Source organism: Giraffa tippelskirchi, chromosome 4, assembly GCF_054371585.1.
Source record: "Giraffa tippelskirchi isolate mGirTip1 chromosome 4, T2T-mGirTip1v1.2.pri, whole genome shotgun sequence".
Lineage (NCBI taxonomy): Eukaryota > Metazoa > Chordata > Mammalia > Artiodactyla > Giraffidae > Giraffa > Giraffa tippelskirchi.
The window spans coordinates 43,715,583-43,742,011 of NC_137278.1; the positions used below are offsets into that span (position 1 = coordinate 43,715,583).

Genomic DNA, 26,429 nt, shown 5'->3' on the forward strand with positions numbered 1-26,429 from the left:
GGTCACACAGTTTCACACATATTTCCAAGCAGTGTCCAAACAAACTGTTTAAAAAGTACTAAAGCATTGGTTCTAGAATCTCTAGAAGTAATTGAAGTATTCCAGTAAAAGTCAAGTCCTAAAATTAAGTATCAAGCTCCATTTTTATCCTGATAACCACTTTAAATTGGAATTATCTACTAAGAAAAGATGGAGAATGGGGATGAATTATATTGAAGAGGTTTGCTGGGAAAAGAGCAGAAAAGACAAGTTGAGCAAAGATGCAGAAGGATGAAAAAGATCGACACTTCAGAATTTATTATTTCTCTTCATATTATTTTAAGGGTCCTTTGAGAAGAATGCTAAAATCTTAAGCATAAAATCCATCTAGACAAATTTATACCATATCTGCTCTTTCTGTTTTTTAAAATCAGAATACTTAGGCTCTACTACTATCCAATAGGGAAGGACAGAAACCCTTTTTTGGTTTTTTTTTAATCAAGGGCTATTGACCCACAGGGAAAAACTTAACACAAAATAACTTAGAGTTATACAGATACTTTTTAAATGAATTTTGCATATTTTAGAAAGGAAACATCTAAAATTTCTCTAACCTAAATCTATACTTTGTCCAAACTTTAATACTGAAAAGGGGCAAAGAACAGATTTCAACAAGGAAGAAAAGTGGGAAAGAATCACAAGGCAGGTGTAGATGGTGAAGAGGGGATTGAGGGCGAGACTGGTTTTGGAGGTGGTGAGAACAATGGTGAATTCAACAATGGAATCATATTAACCCATTGAGAAACTTTACTGAGAAAGGAGGTAAACTGAAGGAATCAGCAGGGAAGAGCTAATATTTGTATTTCTAAAATGGTGCTAGCTAGGCACAGACAATTTGAACTGCAGGCTCAGTAACTCTTGTCTAAAGTTGATAAATCATGAAATAGAGTACAAGCAGATCCTAGAGAACTAGAAGCATGGAGGGAACTGCCAGGAGAACCAGAACCTGAAGCAATTACAAGAGGTTGCCTCAAGGGACTCGGTTGAAGGTAGGAAGAGAGGTAAAGGAGAATTGCTGACTTTTTGTAAAAGTTCTTCCATACTGTTTGATTTGTTAACATGTGTCTGCATTGAAAAAACTAAAAACATGATTTTTAAATTCAAAAATAAGACCTGTGTTAAAAGTTGTTTTTGTTTTGCTTTTAGCTAATTCCATCAAAAGGTTCTTGTCAAAAACCAACTTGATTTTTTTTTCTATGTGTACACACGTTAGATACGGATGATTAACAAAGCATTCATTCTTCTATTTGCCTTGGCTGAGAACTGACTTATGTTAGAGTTAAGGAAATATTTCACTTTATATGGAGACGATATGAAGTGTCGGTTATTTAAATATACATAAAGCAAAAGAAAAGGTTTATACATGTTTCAGGCTCACAAACAATAAAAATACTTAAGTAGGTCAAAGTGTGGAGTTTATCCTACTCAGAAACTAGGAAAAATACTACGTACCTTTTCTTTCTTTACCCAAAACAGGTTTTCTGAACTTATCTATTTAGCATTTTAATTTTGATGGAATGGTAAGATGTTTATTTAAAGAAGATTTGCTATCAAATATGACAGAAGAAATCATGATTATTTTCTTTAATCTTTAAATATGCAGAGTTTTTTTAAAAAATACTTTTTAAAAAGAATAAAATGAAGCTATATTGCAAAATCTGAATTCCTCAAGTTTAGGGGAAAATAAATATCTAAATTCAGCCTGACAGTCACTCAAAGTGTCTTTACTTTTAAGGTGTACAATGTTTAAAAAATAATATTCACTTGGAAGAAAAGTTTTCACATACGAAGAATTAGTGAGAGGCAAACCTATCCTGTCTTTTAATAATTTTTATAAATATCACGTTTTTAAGTAAAACTACTTTATCCAGTAAACAAAACATTTAATTACTGTCAATACTTGTTTGATTGACAAGTCAAAAACAGTAATATGAGTTAATCCATATTGTAACTGACTTTTTAATATACTTTTACTGAGTCCACCAATATAGGGTGCGGTAAAGAAAAATAAAAGTACACAAGGAAACAATGCTGTGGATTATTTAGAAACTGGCCACTAAAGAGAACAGGATGGATTTGAAGTCAGTTCTCAGATCTTCAATTTACTACTAAATTGCTAATATAAGACCCTGATGCTGGGAAAGATTGAAGGCAGGAGGAGAAGGGGACGACAGAGGATGAGATGGTTGGATGGCATCACTGACTAGATGGACATCAGTTTGAGGAAGCTCCAGGAGTTGGTGATGGACAGGGAAGCCTGGTGTGCTACAGTCCATGGGGTCACAAAGAGTCAGACACGACTGAGAGACTGAACTGAACTATTTATAAAAAAAAAGAATTAGACAAAGGATCAAAATCAGAAATGAGGACAGTGATAAAAAAAAAAACACTGCTGGCATCTGATTTGGATATCTTGGGCCATTGATGGTACCATACAAATTTATCGTAAGCAAGACCTCAGATCCAGGGCTTAACTTCACAGATAGCTCCTCTGACATAAGCATCTTTTCCTCTCATTTTTCTTCCTTCCTAACACATATGATTGGCAACTACTTTTTCTTTCAACACCAGCTAAATTATACTCCTCCTATATATTTTTTTTTACATTGGAAGATAAAATTTTGTTAGTCTTTTCTATTTCTCCCTTCTTTCTTAGTAATCATATGAAGCATAAGAGTCATCAGTTATAAAATACATATCATTATCAGTTTAGGATAATTCTTTTCAATCTCCTGAAAGGTAATATGACCCTTCTACCAAATTAGTTAGAGCAATCTCAGGTAGCTACCTTCAATTTTATTTCATTTTTTACTATACACGACCTCTACTGATCACCTTTGTTTTATATGATCTACCTGCTGACATGTATCCACTGAAATCTGTTTCTAAATTTAACTCTGAATCTAATCACCAAAACTGCCCTTGAATCAACAAGACCATTCCAAAAGCCTGGGAGAATGATATGTTTTGCATAATAATCTGAAGCCCTACAGATTTTCACAAGGTCAAGCTATCATTGGCGTGAATTCCAGTGACAGAATCATTGCAGACCCGTAGCTTGGAGATCCACTCATAGCTCACAACTGGGGAGCAGTTCTCTGAGTGGAACTGCTTTTTTATACTAATGCAAAAGTGTCAGCTCTCAAAGCAATTCTACAGAAGTCTGAAAATAATGTACATCATTTAAAAATAAGAAATGTAATAACACTAATTATGAATTTAATCTACTCTAAATGCAAATAAAGAGTAGCAACCTAAAAAATTATACAACAGGCATATGTTCAAGGCAAAAAAAGAACAATGATAAACCAAAACCAATTTATTAAAATGATGGGATTATGAATTTTTCCTTTTTAATATATCTAGTACTGTCATTACGTCAGTTGTGAAAATATTTAAAAGACCCACTAAGCTCTAAATAAAAAATAAGTCTAAAAGACAGTAAAGTTATATGTTTATATTAATTTTACTTGTACACTATTCCCAGCACCTCTGACTTAACAGAATTTATCACAACAGACACCTTCTTCAGGCATGAAATTAAGAATGGCGTAGGTATCAGGACTTAAATGTTTAACTCCAAGTTTATTGAGAACAAAATCAACTCAATCAATCCATTTAGCCATTTACTAGATATTTATAAGTACACAGCATCCTGCTGAGTATTCTGTTTACAAAATAACATGCTCTTTTAACCCTTAGGTAACTGCCTAAAATGATCAGGGAGAGACAAGATGGTCACACAGAAAGTTAAATAACAAGACAAAGAATTTTTTTTTTTTAATTCACAAGTTTAGTATACTAATAAGCAACAAATTTCATCTTTTACTCACTGAAGGTCTACTTGTAAAACATTATTCTAAGTGTAGAATTCAGTCCGGTACACTTAAATTTCTGTCACCCCAAAAATAAGCCAAAAAATGGGACGTTTCAAGAAGGAGAAAGGAATAGCAATCACCAATCTGGCTGAACTGTAAGACATTACTGGCTTACAGAGACAGATCTCATGTTAAGGGACAATCATTCTGTAGCTTACATAACTGGAAATACATGCCCTATTCTTTAAATTGGCTTAGACAGCAACATATGCAGCACTTTAATTAACTGTAGCAATGGACATACCTTAAAAGCAGAGATCTGAAATAATACACTGTAAGTAGTACTTGTAAGTCAACATTAATCCATGTTTAAGCTATATATAACAACATGTGTCCAATGTTGTATCTAGATTGTAAGGAGAAGGTTGGGTATAACACAATTAAATTCAGAAATGCTGAAATGAAAATACTTTATGAGCAAAGTTCTAATTAGTTAGCAATATCCAGAGAACAAGCATTGCTGCTGAGTATTAGTTTTTGAATGCCAGGACAGAAATTTACATTATTAAAAATAACCCTACTTTAAAGCAATCTTTAGTTTAGACATCTAAACTATTATAAATATTATTAAAGAACACCTGGTCACTATTCTTGATCAAATAATATTTCTATAAGTCTGTATTTTAATAATTTTTAAAATATATATTCTAATCATTCTACAAAGAAAATTTCTAATGGCCATTTGTATATATATTAAAAAGTCATTAAAACTTGATCTCTTACAAAGTTTAATTAAATTAACTACAAACTTGTTACCTACCAAACTTGATGTCATAACTTATTTAAAAAGTTTTTACACTTATTTTCAAATAATTATAATTTATATTGATCATCTTTCAAAATGAAACTAAAGCATTACACAGCTTATATTATTCAATAAGTCTACTTGTTTAAAATATTCCCAAAGTTTAAAATTAACTGATGTTTTAAACTTTAGTATGTAGCTAGTATACAGACATCTGAAGCAGGTGATCTTGTGCACTGAATTTAAATGAATACAAGCACTGCTGCTGGATATTCAGATCTTGTTTTATTTAATTACTTTTAATTTAATTTTTTATTTAATTACTATCAACTTCAGTAAAACAGATTCTTATCTATTAAACCTTTGATTATAAATATTTTTCTTACAATAAATTCCATTTTTATAACACAACTGAATTATGTTCTAGTTGAAGAGACACAAAAGGCAAACATTTAAAATCTTGTTATCTCAGTTTACACATGAAATTTACATAATGTTATAAACCAATGTTACCTCAATTAAAAACAAGAAAAAATCATGTTATCACACATATGCAAATTCTTTAAGTTGGCAGGTAGAACTTCAGAGTGGGGAATCAAGAAAATGAATGAAAGTGAACAGTTTGCTACTAATTAGCAATATGACTTTGGGCTAGTTATTAGATCATGATACCTTGGTTTCTTTATCTGTAAAATGAGGGAGAATTTTATGATTTTCAAGGCTCCTTTCAGCTCTAAGTTTCTATGATTTGATTATCTAAATTAAGAAATCCACATCTGCATTAGGAAACTAGGTTCTAAAGTAATAGAATAATGTGATGGTGGATTATAACTTAAAGAAAACAAAAAAAATATTATAAACACTAATTTGAAATACATAAACTATCAGAAAACAATGCTTTTGAGATAGAAAAACCCAGGGGTAATTATTGCATATGCTTATGATTATTTAATGATGGCATGAACAACAAAGTTTGCAAAACAGCACAGTTCAGTTAAGGATACCACTAGCAGAAATATTTAATCTACTGCAAAGATGGAAACTATTGACAAGTAACAGAGAATTACACTGAAATTATTTTACATCTTACTTTTGAAATGGAATCCTGTTATACACTGTAAAACTCACATAGAAACTAAAAATATTTAAAATGAATTATCACTAAAACTAGGGATAAAGTGTGTCTAGGGATAAAGCCTTTTTCTTTTAATAACACACTATCAGTCACATAATACGTACATGAACACTACTTTCTACAAAACTGAAAAATTCTCTGAAGGTTCAAACATGCCACCACCAAGCACCTAATAAAATACAACTTTAAATAAAGGCAAACAATTTACTTCCTATTACTAATCTGATATAGGTATTATTGGAATCCAATTTTCTTTCAAAGGTGTGTCTTTTCAAAGAACATCCAACCACCCAAACATTATTTAAAAAACAAAAGAAAAATTTTAAAAACTTTTGTGTTAGAAATTGTCCCAGGACTATATTTTGACATTTTTAGCAACCTGACAAACCACTCTGTTTGCTTTCTTCTGCCAATACAAATCAAGCCAAGGAGTCATTTCTTCATTTATTTCATTCAATGTCACAAGACTATACTGTCAGGGTAAAGGTCAATCATCAATAATGTGTGCTGTTGCTAAATTGAAATATAAATGTTCATCTGGGCCCTATTTCAAAGGCTGGCCCATTGTAACCTATTTAATAAGATCTATAAAACTAGAAGAATATGGGAAGTCCAAGAAGCATAAAATACCCCTTTCCCACCAAATTTTGTTTGCCAACATCCTGTAGCAAATTAAAGAAGAGAGAACTTTAGAGAACTTTATGTGGTTGGCCATCAGAAAGGTTTTTTTTTTTCTTTTTTCTAGTAGCTTTAACAACCTCATGTTTTTAAAACAAATTTGCAGGAAGGCTACCCTGCAGGCATCTATGACAGTGTCACGAGGTTTTATATCTAGCGTGGGTGGCTGGATAAAGTTGGACATTGACCAGTTTTGTGTATGCTGAAAGGCACCAGGACAGAATGCTGTATTCGGCAATTGGTTGAGACTGCCAGTGCAGTGGGTTGGAAGATGTATGCGTTGGCACTCTGTGTGAAACCAGTATGCTTGCTGAAAAGGTTACTGCAGTCTTGACTTTGGCAGCTATCTTCTTCAAGTGATCATGAAGAACTAAGAGTGAGATCCAGAGTTACATCTATGAAGATCAGAAGCTGTGCATGTTTGAGGTACTGCCTGTCCTTTTTAACATTGCGTCCTCTGAAACAGAAGCATTGAGTAGTCCCTTGAGGGAGGAAGGGGTGGGAGGGTTACATAATTGAGAAAGTATCACATTTTAAAACACTCAGGTAATTTAACTCTCAACTTTCAGAGTGGCATTTAAGTTAAACCATTAGCAGATGTAATTATGTAAATGGAAGAATCAACTCTGTAACATGTAAGTACAAATATCATCAGGTTAAGAGCCCCACACTCTGTCTACTATGTCTGTGTCTTTCTAATGTACATTCTGAGCCCTCTGCATCCAAAAGCAATCTGTGATGACTATACAGTCTCACAGAATACTTTTAGACAAGGACTACTCTTAATATCACTAAGGACTACTCTATGTTATTACTCTTGACTGGATTTATAAAGGAAGGGCAATGCCTCATACATGGACAATTTCTGACCTTCACGTGTAATTCTGGATCTCACTCTTAACTCTTCATGATCACTTAAAGAAGGCAGCTGTGAAAGTCAAGCCATTTCCATAAGACATATTCTTTTTGCAGTGACTCCTCCCACTTTTTTCATCACTACTAAATCAAGTATTTTTTCTCATCAGAGCTAAAAAATAGCAAGAAAGAATTATTCATGCACAGCTGAGTGGTGTTTCATAGATCTGTGCTGCAGCAGCTAATACAGGATCACAGCATGCCTCAACATTTGCAATTAGGTCCTGATATCATGATTCTATTGGGTATAGATTAAAGACTTCATAGGTTTTTGTTAGAGGTCCCTGTCAGCAAACCTTTGGGAATAGGTACTAAGAACTAAATACAAAGTTAAGTAAAATAATTTCTCAGTAATAAAATAGAGAAGAGTTGCTTTTGGTGGCTTCCCAAGTGGGGCAGTGGTAAAGAATATGCCTGCCAATGCAGAAGAAGAATGGTTTTTAATTAAAGATGGGGGGGGGGGAAGAGCCTTTTAAATGCAAGCATGATAAAACTGAAAGAAAAAGTATACAATTAAACTGGAATTTCAAGTTTCTTGATTCTAGAAACAGAGTTCTTTTAAGCATTCTGATCCTTTAAAATACTAAAGTTAGGGTGGGTGCCAGGAATCTGGAGGAGCCGGGGCGCGTTACCGGTGCTGGCCGCCGCAGACGGACCATGGCCAACAGCGAGCGCACCTTCATCGCTATCAAGCCCGATGGAGTCCAGCGAGGCCTCATGGGAGAAATAATCAAGCGTTTTGAGCAAAAGGGATTCCGTCTTGTTGCCATGAAATTCATGCGGGCTTCTGAAGACCTTCTCAAGGAGCACTATATTGACCTGAAGGACCGTCCATTCTTTGCTGGCCTGGTGAAGTACATGCACTCAGGGCCAGTGGTTGCCATGGTCTGGGAGGGACTGAATGTTGTGAAGACAGGTCGAGTGATGCTTGGAGAGACCAACCCTGCGGACTCCAAGCCTGGGACCATCCGTGGGGACTTTTGCATCCAAGTTGGCAGGAACATTATCCATGGCAGTGATTCCATGGAGAGTGCAGAGAAGGAGATTGCCTTGTGGTTTCACCCTGAGGAACTGGTGAATTACAAGAGCTGTGCTCAGAACTGGATCTACGAGTGACTTGGAAGCAGACCACAATGCTGGTCCCATGCTAGTTTCCCTCCCTCCCGCAGGCAAGGACCAGGCCATTGCAAACCTGGTTATTTCTGAGAACTTGCTTTTCATTTGGAGGGAAACTCTTGGAGCTGTGGGTGCTCCATGTACAGTGTTATATGCTATCATCAGATTAAAATGTTTCATCTCAAAAAAAAAAATAAAATAAAATACTAAAGTTAATTTTTTTTTTACATAGGAAATATCTAAGATTATTACTCTAAAAGACTGATAGACATATGTAATACCCATCCCCCACCTACTTGATTAAAATTTATTTTTAAAATTGGGATAATTTGATTTTTAAGGAGCAAGTACTGTATCACAAACAGATACTAATCATGACAACATATCCTAGTGGGCTGAAGTTGGGTTAATTTAAATAAGAGGAAATTTACAAATATCTGATATACTAAAGGAAAAATCCATATAAACTCTAAAAAAAAGAAACTATTTCATCAGCTAGTGTATTTTTAAGCAATGTCAAAGAATACTACAGAATTGTTCTATAATTATAAAAGTATTCTTAGAATGTGAAAGAAAACAATTCTAAACAACTTAATTTAACAAGAGGCATTCTTTAAAAATCCTTTTTCCTGGCACTAAAACTAAACTGTCACTAAAAGAAAAGCAAAAAAGATCCCCCGAAAGCCATCAATCTAAAATACAATTAGTATTTTTGAAGTAAAGAAACCACCCCATGCCCTCCCCAAAATCACAACCTTAAAGAGTTGTGACTAAAATATTAGCCAGTGCTCTGTGAACCATTTTATATTAAAATTGGATAGTTCTAAACATCACACATATAAAAACTATTGTTTGACACAGTGCCATTTTGATGATAAATTGCAATCTATAGCTCAAATAATTCTACCCAGGGATTAACATTTCAGAGGCTGAGCCAGAGATTATGTGTGTGGATCTTGAATTTCATCATCTTCCTTTGGCACAATAGCTTATTCTTCCTTTTTTCATCTATTCTTTCATGAAGGGTCAGGAAAGCTTAGCCTCGCAGTTGCATTCATTTCATCTCTACATTAACCAGATACCTTGCAGTCTTTAGTTCTTATGTGTTATTCCATTACAAATACTATACTGCACTATAGTATGGCTAATGAGGTTTGTACCAAATCAAAGGGTGCCATCAAGTGGTTATAATACTCTAAACAGCATTGCACTAAATGACTTTTCCAGATAGACCATCTTCAATATAGACAAACTGCCACTCTTCTATGAAAGCAAATATTACTGGAGGTAAGGAATGGGGAACTACCCATTTTAATTTGTGTTCTTTATTTTCTATCCTTCAGGAACTGCTTTTCTGCATGTTGTATTTATCAAGTAGTTTTAGTGTCAAAGTTAGGTTTAATATTTTTGTCTGCAGATTATCAAAAGATCTTTATTGGGCAAAATTCAGGCATGGGAGTGCTACTGGGAATTAAACAAACTTATCTATCAAAATTCATGACTAGATTAACAGGAGTTTATTTCTGAAAATAAGCAATAGTAGTACACATAGTTATAGAAAGACAGTGTCTTGTCAGATCTATGTCTCATTACTAATGAAAAGCTGCAGGCTATGAAAGAGAGTCAGTATTATTTGATCTATTTCATGAAGCCATTTGTAAGGTCTAACAAGGAACTGCTAGGTTCATTGTTACATTTTCAAATGTATCTGAAAATACATTTCTAACAATGTATTTTCAGACATTTAGAAAACTTTCAACAGTCTATTCAATAGGCTGCAAGGGTCATTTAGAGTTTTGGAGATAGGAATCTAGAACTGCTCTTAGAAAACATACAACAAGATAACTTGCAATTCAAATGGACCCACTCTGCAGAGCTGGATAAACTGCTCCTGCACTGAACCATTCTACATCAGGGAAATCTTACACACAGGCTAAAAGCATCTTCATAAGTATATACTTGATTCTGCTGCAGAGAAAGTAAAGCATTTGAGTTCAGAGACTATACAAGGTGTAGAAAATTAAATCATAAAAGCCAACTTGATGTTTAGAAGATTTAATGAGCAGTACCACTTCAGTATTCTTGCCTGGAGAATCCTATGGACAGAGGAGCCTGGCAGGCTACAGTCCACAGGGTTGCAAACAGTCGGACATAACTGAAGCAACTTAGCATGCACTCGCACGCACCAATAAGGTAGCAGACTTCAGGCACAACTAAAGATCTCTCTGAAGGCATTTGATATTTTCTACACAGCTGTTGTAGATTGTCTACAAAAATACTTCTCATCACACACTTTCTTCCAGAGCCTTGCCACTCTCCCATCAAGTGGTGGAGTCTAATTCCCCACCCTTGAATGTGAGTAGATTTGTGACTGGCTTGCGGCTAAGAGCCTGGGGAAGTAACACTATGTAACTAGCAAGACTAAGTCAGAAAAAGGTTATGCAAATTTCACTTGGAGAGCTCCTGAAGTTTCTCGCTGCCACAAAAGTAGTCCAACTGCCCTGAAAGAAATTCAACGTAACCTACTCAGAGAGATGAGAAAAGGACAGCCTTGAGATTACATGATGTGAAAAAGCTCCCCTTCCCTGCGCTCTAGCCTCATGTTCTAGCCACCAAGACCTCAGACTACTATATCCAGAAAGACTCAGCTAATCCCTTCCTGAATTCCTGACCCACAAAAACTGCAAATAACTCAGTCAAGGACGATCTACACAAGTGGCAGGAAATGATCATTAGGTTCCAGGGAACATTCAGCAGGCTTCAACCTGTATTGCTTACCACAACACTTAGTTGGTTATATATGAGAATGTAATACGTACAAATACTGCCCGAAAAGCTTGAGATACAGAATGGTAATAATAAGCAGAAGGGTCAGAAAAAATGAGATCTCCACTTCTGACAGATGAGGAAAGGATTATGTGGGTTGGGAAGAAAGAAAAATATTTCATTCTTGTGTTTCATTTTGGGCAAGGAGTCAGATTTCCTGGAAAAGACTAAACTGGTGATCCAAGAACCTTAGAGCACAGAAGGAAAGTTTAAAACTATTTTAGGGCAATCCAATAAAAACACCAGAAACCAATGGAAGAGAAAGTAGGTTATTACAGAAAAGTAAAAGACTGAGCCTTGAATATGTACTTTAATAAGGAAAAAACAAACAACAAAACATTTATTTAAATAAGTCTGACTTGGGGGAAAAATCATTCACATATGCAACTGCCTTTTGTTTATATCTTCCCCCCCAATAATCTGTCCTCACCAATTCTTCCTGCTTAAGAACAATATTAGCATCCAAATAGTCAAACTAGAAATCTGGAAATCATCCTAGACTCTCTGACCTTCCTCAACCCTCAGAACTGATTCAGAATTAACACCAAGAATACCACCTTCTAAACACCTACTGTACCTCTCTTTCCTCTTCTCTGTCTGTGCCTGCTAAAGTCACTGTCCCAGTTTAGGCTCCTGGATAACTGAATTAACTGCCTATCAGAATTTCAGCCCTTCAGTTTTACATAGTTCAATTCATTCTCTACAGCAATATTTTTTAAAACTGTAAGCTATGACCCATTAGTGGATCATGGCATCAATTTAATGAGTTGCAGAATCAATTTAATGGCTTGTAACCAGCTTTCTAAAACATTAGGAAGAAATACTAGCATGCACCCCACAATAGAGTAAGATGTGTTTCATGAATCTTATATGTGTACTGGATCTATAAGTGTGTAATGGATCATAATATGAAATGCACTTAGTGCTAAAGCACTGATCTTTCAAAACAAGTCTGACCATTTTACCTCTCTACTTAAAACATTTTTATACCTTACTAGAGCTAACTAGAGTCATAAATCAGAATTATGCAGGGTATAAGCAAATTTGTATGTATACTGTCACCCTGCTTATTTAACTCATAAGCAGAGTACATCACAGGAAATGCCAGGCTGGATGAATCACAAGCTGGAATCAAGATTGTCGGGAGAAATATCAACAACCTCAGATATGCAGATGATACCACATTAATGACAGAAAGTGAAAAGGAACTAAAGAGCCTCTTGATGAAGGTGAAAGAGGAGAGTGAAAGAGATGGCTTAAAACTCAACATTCAAAAAACAAAGATCATAGCATCTGGTCCCATCACTTTATGGCAAACAAATGTGGAAAAAGTGGAAACAGCGGCAGATTTTATTTTCTTGGGCTCCAAAATCACTGTGGACAGTGACTGCAGTTATGAAATTAAAAGATGCTTGCTCCTTGGAAGAAAAGCTATGACTATGACAAACCCAGACAGTTTATTAAAAAGCAGAGACATTATTGAGCCGACAAAGGTCTGTATAGTCAAAGCTATGGTTTTTCCAGTAGCCATGTACGATGTGAGAGTTGAACCATAAAGAAGACTGAGGGCTTAAGAACTGATGTTTTGGATCGTGGTGCTAGAGAAGACTTCTGAGAGTCCCTTGAATGGCAAGGAAATCAAACTAATCAATCAATCTTAAAGGAAATCAACCCTGAATATTCATTGGAAGGACTGATGCTAAAGCTCCAATACTTTGGCCATCTGATGTAAAGAGCCTGATTGAAAAGGACCTTGAATTTGGGAAAGATTGAGGGCAAGAAGAGAAGGGGGCAACAGAGGATGCAATGGTTGGATGGCATCACTGACTCAATGGATATGAGTTTGAGCAAACTCAGGGAGATGGTGACGCACAGGGAAGCCTGGCAGGCTGCAGTTCATGGGGTCACAAAGAGTTGGACACGACTTAGCAACTGAACAACAACTAGACCCATAGGTGATTCTGATAGGAAGCCAGGCTTGGGACCCAGAATCCCCTGGGATGAAGTTCAGAATCTTTCATATAGTGTACAAGGGCAGCCACAGTCTAGTCCTTGCTCATCTCAGTAGTGTCAACCCCTTCTGCTCTCTCCATTGCGGGTATGAACCTGTAGCAAGTTTATCTTATACTTTTGCCAAGGTTGTCTCCTCTGTCCCTACCCCAGATCCCATCCTTCTCTACAACTCTATCTTGTGGGTAAACTTTTGACAGTCTTTCAAGCCACAGTTCATAAGGCCTCTCTAAAACCTCCCCCATGTCTCTGACAGACACAGCCACTCCCTGACAGCCTCAATGGACCTTTCACCTGCCGCTTTCTAGCATTATCACTGTATTCTCATCATCTGCTCACGGATATGCTTCTCTGATTAGATTGAAAACAACTTGAAAACCAAAACCTTGTCTATATACCCAAAGTCTAGGAAGTAAATGCACAATCAGCTTTACAGTACCCAGTATAATGAAACCCCCAAAGCATTCATTCTGTGACTCAATTAAGTAGGATAATAGTCTCTTTTGCAAGAATTTAATCCTACTCTCCTTTGATTGTTTTTTTTTAATTGAGATATAATCGACATATAACATTGTAATTGTATTAGGTATGCTGCTGCTGCTGCTAAGTTGCTTCAGTCGTGTCCAACCCTGTACGACCCCATAGACGGCAGCCCCCCACGCTCCCCCGTCCCTGGGATTCTCCAGGCAAGAATACCGGAGTGGGTTGCCATTTCCTTCTCCAATGTATGAAAGTGAAAAGTGAAAGTGAAGTTGCTCAGTCGTGTCCGACTCCTAGCGACCCCATGGACTGCAGCCTACCAGGCTCCTCCGTCCAGGGGATTTTCCAGGCAAGAGTACTAGAGTGGGTTGCCATTGCCTTCTCCGAGTAGTAGGTATACAGTGTAATAATTTGTTATATGTGTATATTACCAATGATTACCACAATAAGTTTAAATATTTATCACTACACATGGTTACAATTATTTTTCTTGCGATGAGAACTTTTAAGATCTACTCTCTTAGCAACTGTCAAATATGCAACACAGTAATGTTAACTACAGTCACTGTGTTATATATGGTTTGAAAAGAGGGAAAAAAGCCAGCAGAAAAATACTTTTGGAAAATATTTATAGTAAAAGAACTCTGAAGGCATATATTGTTGATTGCTTTAGCTAAAGAAGTTTAATGTGTATTCAGATAATGTAAATAAATCCTATGGATTTCCATTGATCTAATTAAGAGTTTTATACCTATTTCATGCCACTGAACCATTTTTCTAAACTTTTTCTTAAATTTAATGAGAAAGGAGAAATCCTTCAAATTTATTTTACTGATTATTTCCAAATTGACTCTATTTTGTAATAATTCAGGTTTTATAAAAGCCAAGAATTCAGGGCAATACAGGAAATGAAAGGAAAAGCAAGAAGAAACTTATATCAAGAAATTCAGGCTAAAGAAAATGGCAATGGAGCACCTCTCCCAAACTCACCACCCTCATCCCCCACTCACTAAGGACAGCTCTGTTCTTCTTAGCAGGCAGTGTTTATATTTAAACACACACACACACACACACACACACACACACGTAAAATGAGAGAATTGTTCCATTAAGCCATTCTACAAACATTTAACACATTCAACACATACCTTTCCTTTCAGCATATTCTCAAGTGTTCTGACCAGTCTAGTTTACTCTAATGATCTAGTTGAAATAATCAACAAATACCACAAGGCAATTCAGATTGCCAGGATCTGAAAAGTAAATAACTCCAGGGGGAAAAAGCATTAGGGTAATAATAACAAACTGCTCCTCATCTAGCTACAAATTGTCTGAGGATATACTGATATTATATGTAACTAGCTCTTTTGTTTAAAGTTTGCAAAAAGCAAGGTGGAGAGATGATAGACTACAAATGTCTTTATTATTGTGGTCCTTATGATACATTTATGTTTGATACAGTCAGATTCTATAAAATTTAGGTGACAAGGAGTTGATTCTGATGCTCTTATACAACTTAAGAAATATCTTTCTCATTACCTCCATTTCTTAGTAATGAAATATCAATTACTGTCAATCAAATGTCAAAGGCAAGACAAGAAGTTATAAAGTTTCTGTGTATTGATCAGAATTTCTCCAAAGTAATTTTTATTGAAAAACAAGTCTCTTAAGGCAAAGAAGAATATTCTTTAACCACTGAATTATTTTAAAGTAGCATATTCATCAGAACAATCTTTTATCATACCATTAAGCATAAGATTGTTGTTATAAGATACTGTATTTCAACAGCTGCTAGTTGTCAAAATGCTGATTAAAAATTAATCATTATACCCAATTTATGTAAGACCAGAGAGACATACTAAACAAAAATGTATCATTAAATTCATGGTGTAAAAAATTAGTGACTATACTATAAAGAAAACAATCATACAAAAAAATTTTTAAGAGAAATCAGGTACTGAAAAAGAAAAAATGGGTAGGATAATAGATTATTTGCAGTGAATTGTGAATATTTTATTTTTTGGAGAGCTTAAAGGTGTTAAAATACTAGGACAGTTTCGCATCTTCAAACTGGTAACTTTCCAAAATGGAGCTGAAATACACAGGTAAATTGCTTCCCTAACCAGTTACTCCTCTCTCTTATAAAGTCAGCAATTTTATTTTAATAGAATATAATTCATGAAACTATTCCATTTGCTATTCTGTTAGCAATAGCACCTATATCCAATTATATATAGCAAAAGCACCTATGTCCAATTACATAATGCAAAGTTTCAATTCTATACAAATAAATAATTTAACTTAGATTTTTAAGAGTCTTGTTTTGTGATTCACTTCATGGTTGTCTTAGAGAAAAAATTTATGTAGAAGCCTTCAACCTATTAACTATGCCTTAAATAAGGCTGATGTGGCAGTAAACTAGAAAGTCCATTCCATTATGACAATGGAAGTTTTATTCACATATTACTGAGAGAACAGAAAAGAGAGACAAGTGAAAGTAGCAAACTGAAAAATCTTAAAACAAATACTTTTCTATTAAAAGTCTGGAGTGCCATTAGAACCCTACTGTAAAACAATTACCAAGTCTCTGTTCTTTGTTGGGGGAAATAAGGCCTCACGCAGATTCATAACATCTTGTATGTGCTCATATCTTTTATTGCTGAATTTCTATGAATAAACATGTAAAAAAGTGTTCAAATACACTGCTGGTTTTAAATATCTCTGGTGCAGTATTAGAGGTTTATTTTGATAGCTGACTGTCTTATTTATCAGCTTCCTCCCTCCAGTTGGCAAAAAATAGAACTGAAAGCAACTCTGGTTGTCTTTCTCTCTTACTCATCTATATGAAAGGCATTTGAAGGTAGCTGGCAGGAAGCAAGAAGAATAAACTAAATGACTCCAGCAGTGTAGAAGAAAGACTGCAGTATATTGCTGTGACTCAATAATAACTATATAAATTATATGCTATCAAATTCATTTGGTATAAAGTTCATACAATTTTTTAGTTTATAGAAACTAGAATGCACAAGGCTCTGGTATTTTCCTTAACTCCCAGAAGTCACCTTTTAGTCAACTTACATTTGTCTCCACAGATAGACAGTTGTTAGAGACACAGTAATCATCCAGTAAAATGCTTTCTATTCTATTATCAATTTTAAATAAACAGAAATGTCTATTACAATGCAAAAGTATTATGCCCCTGCTTTACTCCCTTTAGTTTTAAGGCCTTTTGATGAAATGTAGACATTAATTCAAACCTCTAACAAATTTAAACTTTTAAATATTACTCAAAAATGTTACTTGGGGCTATAAGATAGTGCCTTCTATTTACCGTTCTACAAAAAGTATAGTAGTTTATAGGACTTTCCCAGTGGTCCAGTGGTTAAGACTCTATGCTTCCACTGCAGGGGGCATGGGTTCAATCCCTCGTTGGGGAACTAAGATCCCATATGCTGCATACATGGCCCAAATAAAACAAAAAACCCAGATTTAAAATAATAATAATAAGCATAGTAAATTAAAGATAATAGAATATTAATAAGGGGTTAGGTGGTGGTTTAGTCACTAAGTCGTGCCTGATTCTTACAACCCCATGGATTGTAGCCCACCAGATTCCTCTGTCCATGGGATTTTCCAGGCAGGAATATTGGAATGGGTTGCCATTCCCTTCTCCAGGGAATCTTCCTGACTCAGGGCTCAAACCCAGGTCTCCTGCACTACAGGTGGATTCTTTACTGACTGAGTGACCAGGGAGGCCCAATATAAAGGTCAGCTACTATTTAAAGGTACAAAGTAATAAAACAGGTTATCCACATGATTGTATCATATCACTCACCAGTATTTTCAAAAATTATAAAAACTACCAAGAGTCCTTAAAATGTTCTGTGCAAAGATTTCATTGAAAATCTGGTTATTGTTTGTTTTTAAAGGAACTTCATACACAAACTTTCACTACATTTTAAAGAGATCTCAGTCTTCTGAAGCCATCCCATGTAACCACCCCTAAGGGTCCCAGGATTCATGGTTAAGAGCTTTCAAGTTGTGTGACAGCAAGCTGGCTATGGTATCTATCTCCAGTGCCTGTCTACTGAGGGAAAGATGATTTCACAGGTCCAAATGATAGGGTAAGTGATTCCATATTTCAATATATATATTTCTGAAATCTTTTGCTTATAAAGAGTTGTTCTTTCGTCAAGAATATTCAATTGCAAAGCTGGTGATCATGAATTTCCATACCTGTATTTTAACCTAATCAATTAACTAAGTAATTCCTTTATTCTCTCAAGTTTTCCTTCCAAGTTTACTGTTTTCCCCTCATTTGTAAAGTCTCTCTGCCATTTATTACTACATGTATTGAATTTCTTACTATATACCAAGCATTATACTAGATTCTTTTTATGCCTTTAATATCTTTGTTCTCACCTACTATTAATATTTTGTAAGATATCTCAGTTTTATAGGTGAGGAAACAGAGGTTCTGAAAGGACAACTAAGTATAAAGTCCACATTTACACTGCTAATAAGTATGATTCAAAACCAGCTCTGACTGAGTCCTTGGGTCTTTGGCCTTGTTTTCCTCATGATCTAATGCTTCTTCAACTTTTCCTCTCGACTACCCTTAACAGTAAAGCAGTAGACTGCATATCTCTGAGGACCTGGAAAGGGTACGATTCTGTGGAGATTTCATTGAAAAAAAAATCCTTTAAGTATATATTAGAGAAGAAAATTTACAATACAGAAAGACAGAAACTGCCATGTACCTTGAAGGATAAACATAAGTAAGTCTGAAGAGCTCCAGAACGTTCTTGATAATTCAGTCCATATTAACCGATCCACCTCTGATTTCTATTATATTAATACTTTTCAACTGTCACTATACACTGAGCAATAGCACACATCACTAGCCTTGTTTCATGTGTGTATCCCTCAGATCGGCTTGCAGCATCTGAGTGGAGACGCTCTCGTGCATTCTCTGTAGTATTTAATTAGTACAGTTAGGCTCTAAACCCAGTGTTTAGGACAATAAATCTTTGGTGAGTGAATGAGTAAATAAAGGGTCAATCCATGGGCTTCAGAGTCTGAAGACTTGAGTTTAGGACTAGGCTAAGTTGTTTTCTGTGTGCTTTACAGCTGGTCACTTAACCTCGCTGAGATGAAGAAATTATAATAATACCCACTTTAGGGAGGTTTCATAAGGATTAAATGTGTGCTATGTGCTTAATCATTCAGTTTTAGCTGATTTTCATATAGTCATAAGGTAGAGGAAATACTGAAATTTACTAAGCAATTTCCCAAGATGAAAAACTTTTTAGAATTCTAAGGATCCCAGTAATACAACTTATTAGTCCCTTGTGTGCTGTGCTTAAGTCGCTCAGTTGTATCCAACTCTTTGCCTCTTTGCGACCCCATGGGGTGTAGCCTGCCAGGGTCCTCTGTCCATGGGGATTCTCCAGGCAAGAATACTGGAATGGGTTACCATGCCCTCCTCCAGGGGATATTCCCAACCCAGGAATCGAGCCCAAGTCTCCCGCATTGCAGGCAGATTCTTTACCATCTAAGCCACAAGGGAAGTTCAAGAATACTGGAGTGGGTAGCCTATCCCCTCTCCAGGGGAACTTCCAACCTAGGAATTAAACCAGGGTCTCCTGCATTGCGGAGGATTCTTTACCACCTGAGCTACCAGGGAAAGAGGTACTTACTTTGATAACATTCTGTATTCTTTAATAAAACTTTTCAAATATTATTTATGATTTATAAAGTTATTCATTGATCCATTGATATAATTTAATTTCAAGAGGCAGGTGAAACAAGATCTTAAAATGAACGTATCATTTTGTCTAGCTAAGTAACTTTAGAAAGAAAAGTAATCTGTAATAAATTCCAATAAAATACAATATCTGTTTAATTGATCTAAGTATGAGGGCACAAAATCATTTTCATAATGGAATACATTTCACAGTGTATAAAGTACTGTCTTATATACTCATCCACCCCATTTCATCTTCCAAATTTTTAATTTGCTGAAAAAGCGTGTAAGCAGGTGACCCCCAATGTTCCTAAAGGCACCTCTCTTCTGCATCAGAATTCTAATTCAGTAGGTCCAAGTTGGGCTTCCCTGGTGGTCCAGACAGTAAAGAATCTGCCTGGGTTCAATCCCTGGGTCAGGAAGATCACCTGGAGAAGGGAATGGTTACCCAGTCCAGTATTCTTGCCTAGAGAATTCCATGGACAGAGGAGCCTGTCCATGGAGAAGCTACAGTCCATGGAGTTGCAAAGAGTCAGACATGACTTAGCAACTAACACTTTCACTTTTACTTTTAGGTACAAGTTAGTACCCAGGTATCTGATTTGTTAAAAAGGACATGGATGATTCAAGGCAGAAATACTTAAAGACTAACAACATCAACAGTTCTTTCAGTTACCACTATCATATATAACGTGAACCATATAAATTGATAGATTCACCACAACTATACAGTGAATTTTTAATTCTTTAATTATCATATAATTTGACTAAATGGTTATAAATTACTACAACCCTAGAAAAATCAACCACTCTTTTTAAATTGAAATACTCAAGAAAATAGTCTATTGAACTATACGCTGTTCCCAAAGTAACCATGATCTCTTGTGGCTTGGCTCAAGTTAATCTAGCCACCTAAAGCACTCTCCAAATTTCCTGCAGCTATCAGAAGCACTTAATCTCTTATCTAAAATCTCTTATTTGGATTTTAAGAACGCAACACAGTGTCTATGCCTATAATACAGTGCCCAGATTACAGCACATTCTCAGTGAGGTCTGATGCAGCACCCCATAATCAGATATATTATTTGCACAGCAAAATGAATAAGTATTCACACTAAGTGGAATAAACACTACAAATTGTCTCACTTCGGATCATGACAGGTTTTGCCATCAAATGAGTTTGAACCAAATTTCAAAAAAATAAACACTTTAAAAAGTCTTTAAGCAACAGGGATTTTGGATTTTGAGATTACAAATACAGGACTGTAAAAACTTTATCTTTGAAAATAATATAAGTGAATGTACATGCAAAACAAAAGACTTACAAATATAGAAAACAATAGCAGTTACCACTGGGGAAAGGAGGGGCAGGTTAGGGTTATGGTTAAGAGATAACAAACTACTAACTACTAAGTACAAAATAGATAAGCAACAAGGATACAGTTTAGCACTAGGTATTATAACCCTTATTGTGTAATAACTTTTAATAGAGTATTATCTGCAAAAAGACTGAATCACTATGCTATATACCAGAAATCAATATAATACTGTAAATCAACTATATGAAAGTGAAAGTGTTACTTGCTCAGTTGTGTCTGACTCTTTGTGACCCCATGGACTGTGTATAGCCTGCCAGGCTCCTCTGTTCATCAAATTCTCCAAGCAAGAATACTGGAATGGGTAGCCATTCCCTTTACCAGGAGATCTTCCTGACCCAGGGATCAAACCCACGTCTCCTATATTGCAGGCAGATTCTTTACCATCTAAGCCTGAGGGCTTAAGAGAAGCCCTGCTTCACTTGAAATTTTATAACCTTATCTTTTAGGTTTCAACTTATAAATCACCCTCAATAGAAAGCTTCCCCTCACCAATACTGGGTTAGTACTCTTGTGCACATTTAAACCCTATACTCACTTCTACTGTAGTGGTTGCCTATTTATTTCCACAACCTCCCCACCACCACTCCAGACTGTAGGATACTTTGAGTCAAGAGCCACATATTTTTCATTATTATACTCTCAAAAACTAGCAAATATCTGTGACATGGTATCCATTTAATAATAGTTAGTGAATGAATAAGCAATTATGAGTACCAAGACTTTAATCCAGTGAAGTTTTATACTGCTCTACTAGCTTAATCTGTAAAGTATGATCAACATCAATAAAGATAAATCTCTATATGTTGAACTGGGACAAAAACCAAAAAATCTAATCAAAAAGAATACTCAATAGCATACACATGTAATACACATGTTGTTTAGTCGCTAAGTTGTGTCTGACTTTTTCGACCCCCTGAAATCTCTCCCCTGAACACACCAGGCTCTTCTGTCTGTCCACGGCATTTCCCAGGAATAATACTGGAATGGGTTTCCATTTCCTTCTCCAGGGGACCTTCCTAGCCCAAGGATAGAACTGCTGTCTCCTGCACTGCAGGTGGATTCTTCACCACTTAGCCTCAGGAAGATACCCTGGAGGAGGGAATATCAACCCACTCCAGTATTCTTACTTGGAGAATCCCATGGACAGAGGAGCCTGGCAGGCTACAGTCCATAGAGTCACACAGAGTCAGACACGACTGAAGTGACTTAGCACACTAAATGGCACAGGTAACAATATGAAAACAGTGCTTTGTTGCTGCTAAATAAAACTTTTCCTTGTATTTGTTAGCTAGGACATTTTACACAGTAAATTACTACATGAAATAAACTGTTTAACATGAAGTAGTTTAATTACTATTTTAACACAGGGTTTTTCTGCCTTTACACACAGATAAATACAGTACAGTGGACTTTAAGTGTTAATCCCTGTAAGGTCCCTTCCTGCGTCAGGAATTTTAGAATGTAGGATGTTAAAAAGGTAACTTGCTTTCTCCTAATTAATATAATTAAACTGACAACTTAAAAATGACAAACAGGCAAGGTGAAAATGGAAAACTAAATAAGTGTTTAAGCAAACGTAGTTACACAAGAATTTTGGGTTTTTGAGAATTCTGTCAGGCTCAAGGCATATATGATCATTCTTGGGCATACCTTTCTTCTTCTGAAGTGCAACAAAATTGTCTCCATTATTTTCTTTCTTTTCTAAAAAAAATATTTACGTATGGCTGTGCTGCATCTTTGTTGCAGGGCATGAGTTCTTAGTTGCTGTGTGTGGGCTTTCTCTAGTTGTGGCAAGTGGGGGCTACTCTTTAGTTGTGGTACTTGGGCTTCTCACTACAGTGGGTTCTCTTGTATGGAGCACGGGCTCTAGGGTGCATGCGCTCCAGTAGTTATGGCTCACAGGCTCAGTAGTTGTGCCACCTGGACTTAGTTGCTCTGCAGCATGTGGGATCTTAGTTCTTAGACCAGGGATCTAACCTGCGTCCCCTATACTGACTGGCAGATTCTTTTCTACTGGACCACCAGGTAAGTCCCCATTATGTTCTTTTAAAGGAGATTAAATTTTTCTCCAGAAACACAATCTGAGATATTTCCAAGCTGGAACAACATACTAAATATTTAATCTAAGGAAAATGAAGGAGAAAAAAAAGTGTGTGTGTGTGTGTGTGTGTAGACTTTTTCTGAAATTTAACCCCAATGAGAGTGAGCTGAGTGACAAAGTTTCATTTAACTACTAGACATATCTAGAATACTCTACCTAATTTACAGAGTCAGTCAATCACCATACACACAATCATATATAACAGAAAGTTGATGGGATAATTAAAAGATCAGGAAAGGCTGTCTGAACTATGTATGAGCTTTCTATTCCAAATGCAGGAGTTTAATTGTAAGAAGGTTGGAGGAAAAGTTCTATTGCTTCTAATATCAAGTTAAACACTTTTTGTATGAAAACAAGAAAACATACTATTATTTCTCAAGGGAAAAAATAATTAATTTTGAACTTTAGGCTTATCAGGTCAGAAAGATGATCTATAATAAAGTTTACAAAAATTAAAAACAAATTTTTTTTGTAGACTGATAACCTCTTCTAACATGCCAATAACTTTTAGCAAGTTTCCAAACTGATATTGTTCAAAAGTAGACTTCATTCTTAACGGAAGAAATGATACAATATCTAAGATTAAATAATCTCATTTTTAAAAAGTAGGGATGAAATAAGTTTTTCAAAGTAGTAAAGATTACTGAAGCTGGGAGATGGGTACATAGAGGTTTATTATTCCTTCTACACCTTTTTTTTTTTTTTTACGATGAAGTATAGTTAATTTGCTTCCCTGGTGGCTCAGTGGTAAAGAATCCTCCTGCCAGTGCAGAAGATACAAGTTCAGTCCCTGGGTTGGGAAGATCCCTTGGAAAAGGAAATGGCAACCACTCTAGTATTCTTGCCTAGGAAATCCCATGGCCAGAGGAGCCTGGTGGGCTACCATCCATGGGGTCACAAAACAGTCAGACATGACTTAGCGACTAAACAACAACACAGTTAATTAACAATGTTCATTTACAATGTTCTGTTAGTTTCTGGTGTACAGCAAAGTGATTCAGATACATATAGAGAAACATACCTATATATAACCTTTTTCATATTCTTTTCCATTATAATTTATTAAAAGATATTGGATATAGTTCCCTATGCTATACAGTAAGACTTTGTTGTTTATCTATTTTATATATAGTAGTTTATATCTGCTAATCCCAAATTCCCAATTTATCTCTCCCCTCCCCTTTTCCCCTTTGGTAATTGAAGTTTGTTTTGTTTTGTTTTTCAGTGTCTGTGAGTCTGTTTCTGTTCTGTAAATAAGTTCATTTGTACTATTTTTTAGATCCACATATAAGTGATATCACATGATATTTGTCTCTGACTTACTTTAATTAGTATGATAATCTCTAGGTCCATCTACATTGCTAGGAATGAAAACCTGGCATTATTTCATTCTTTTTTATGGCTGAGTAGTATTCTATTGTATATATATACACCATATCTTCTTTACCCATTCATTTGTCAATGGACATTTTGGTTGCTTCCATGACTTGGCTATTATAAACAGTGCTGCTATGAACACTGTGGTGAATGAATCTTTTTGAATTAGAGTTTTCTCTGGATATGTGCTCAGGTGGATCATATGGTAACACTATTTTCAGTTTTTTAAGAAACCCCTATACCATTCTCCACAGGAGCTGCACCAATTTACATTCTCATCAACAATGTAGGAAACTCCTCCTACTTTTGTGTATGTTTGAAACAATCTTAAATTACTAAGTTGAAATTAAAAAAAAAAAAATAGGTTGATTAGATTCATGCTTCCCTGGTGACTCAGCTGGTAAAGAATCTGCCTGCAGTACGGGAGACCTGGGTTTGAGACCTGGGTTTGACCCCTGGGTTGGGAAGATTCCCTGGAGAAGGGAACGGCTACTGACGTCAGTATCCTGCCCTGGAGAATTCCATGGACTGTATAGTCCATGGGGTTGCAAAGACTCGAACACGACTGAGCGGCTTTCACTCACTAGATTTATCCAAACTGCTAGATTTGTACAAAGGAAAAGATCATCAGAGGTCTTCCATATACTGCTTTAAAATTTCTGGTTTATTCAGAAATCCAAAAGGGTCTAAGACTCTGAGGTTATCAGAAAATAACATGTTTGAGAAGTTTATACTAAAAGAATGGCCTAAAAGAGATCTAATAATATAGGGATTTTATTATTCTTTAAATGTAAATTGGTTAGTGCTGTGTAGGACAATAAACTCTCAGCAAGTAATCATTATGGCTAAGCATTTATTTTTTCTCTTTTGAAAGAAAAACTAAAGGTAATTCATCAAAATATGGCTTTGTGAAATCAAGGAGATCAAGATACCAACTTGATTTTAGAGGAAGAATCAAACTTAAATTTAATATAGTCAAAAACTCTGTAATTTTATACTGTTTACACTGTATTGTTTGAGCTATTATATCATCTCATTCTTGCTGTAATCTTGTCAGGTGAGTTTAGTTGGGCAAGCAATCTTGTTCAACACAACCCAATAAAAGAAATAAAACTGAGGATCATTTATACTATTGTTTTGTAATTAATATCCCATCCTATCTATTTAAAAGGCTTCTGGAAGTAGGATCAAATAAATGGCAATTAAAAAGACACCAAGGACTCAGACTGTCCTTCTCATTGGTCACATGTAAAAATAGTAGAAAAGACCAGATATGTGGTCCCAAGAAAACACATTTTAATACCCCATAGATCTCATCTAAGGAGGACATAGCACTTCCAGTTGATCTCTATGCCTATTATTAAATTTATTATATTAACAGATAAAAACATAGAGGTCTATTGATCTGTAGTGGGGGGCTCAATTTTTGTTTTGGTTGGCTTGGGGTTTTTTTGCTCTTCTTTTCAATGATCTCATCAAGAACAGATACTACCCTAAACTCACACGTGTCTCTCTTGCCTTTATCTGATCTTTCTTTACTCTGCTTTGAATGTCTTTTTTGCATAACCTCATTTTTCCTTAAAAACTAAGCTTCATAGCTACTTCCTGCAGTAAGTCTTCCTAGAATCTGCCATCCTTTTTTCTCATATTTCTTTCTTTATTTATATGACACCTTTACTAGATTATAAACTTTAGGAGGACAGGTTACTTTATCCTATCAAATAAGTCTTCTCTACATTTTCAATGATTCACCACTATTTCATATAGCAATAAGAAAGAAAAAAACACTACCAGTTATAATTGTAGGACACCAGAAATGTAAGGTGATTTCAATTTCAGAGAAGCTAAAATGTGAGGGAAAAACATTCATCTCAGAATCGATGCAATTCTGCATGCCTTGACTCTGTATTTCAATATTAGTAAAATATCTGGGCATATGGAACATGCATATTAAATGTTTGCAGAATGACTGGGTAAAGGAATGAATTCATCCCAGGTTGGCAC

At 35.5% G+C, this 26,429-nt stretch overlaps 2 protein-coding genes across 44 annotated transcripts in view; one reads left to right on the forward strand and one right to left on the reverse strand.

Moving 5' to 3' along the window:
* The window catches only part of EHBP1 (EH domain binding protein 1), a 392,290-nt gene that overhangs the window by 249,884 nt on the left and 115,977 nt on the right, over nucleotides 1–26,429 (reverse strand). The gene's annotated exons all lie outside the window — the stretch shown is intronic.
* Nucleotides 6,526–8,710, forward strand: LOC145544963 (nucleoside diphosphate kinase A). Its single transcript, XM_081588442.1, has one exon. It carries the CDS (start codon nucleotides 8,048–8,050, stop codon nucleotides 8,504–8,506), a length of 459 nt encoding a protein of 152 aa, XP_081444568.1. The 5' UTR covers nucleotides 6,526–8,047; the 3' UTR covers nucleotides 8,507–8,710.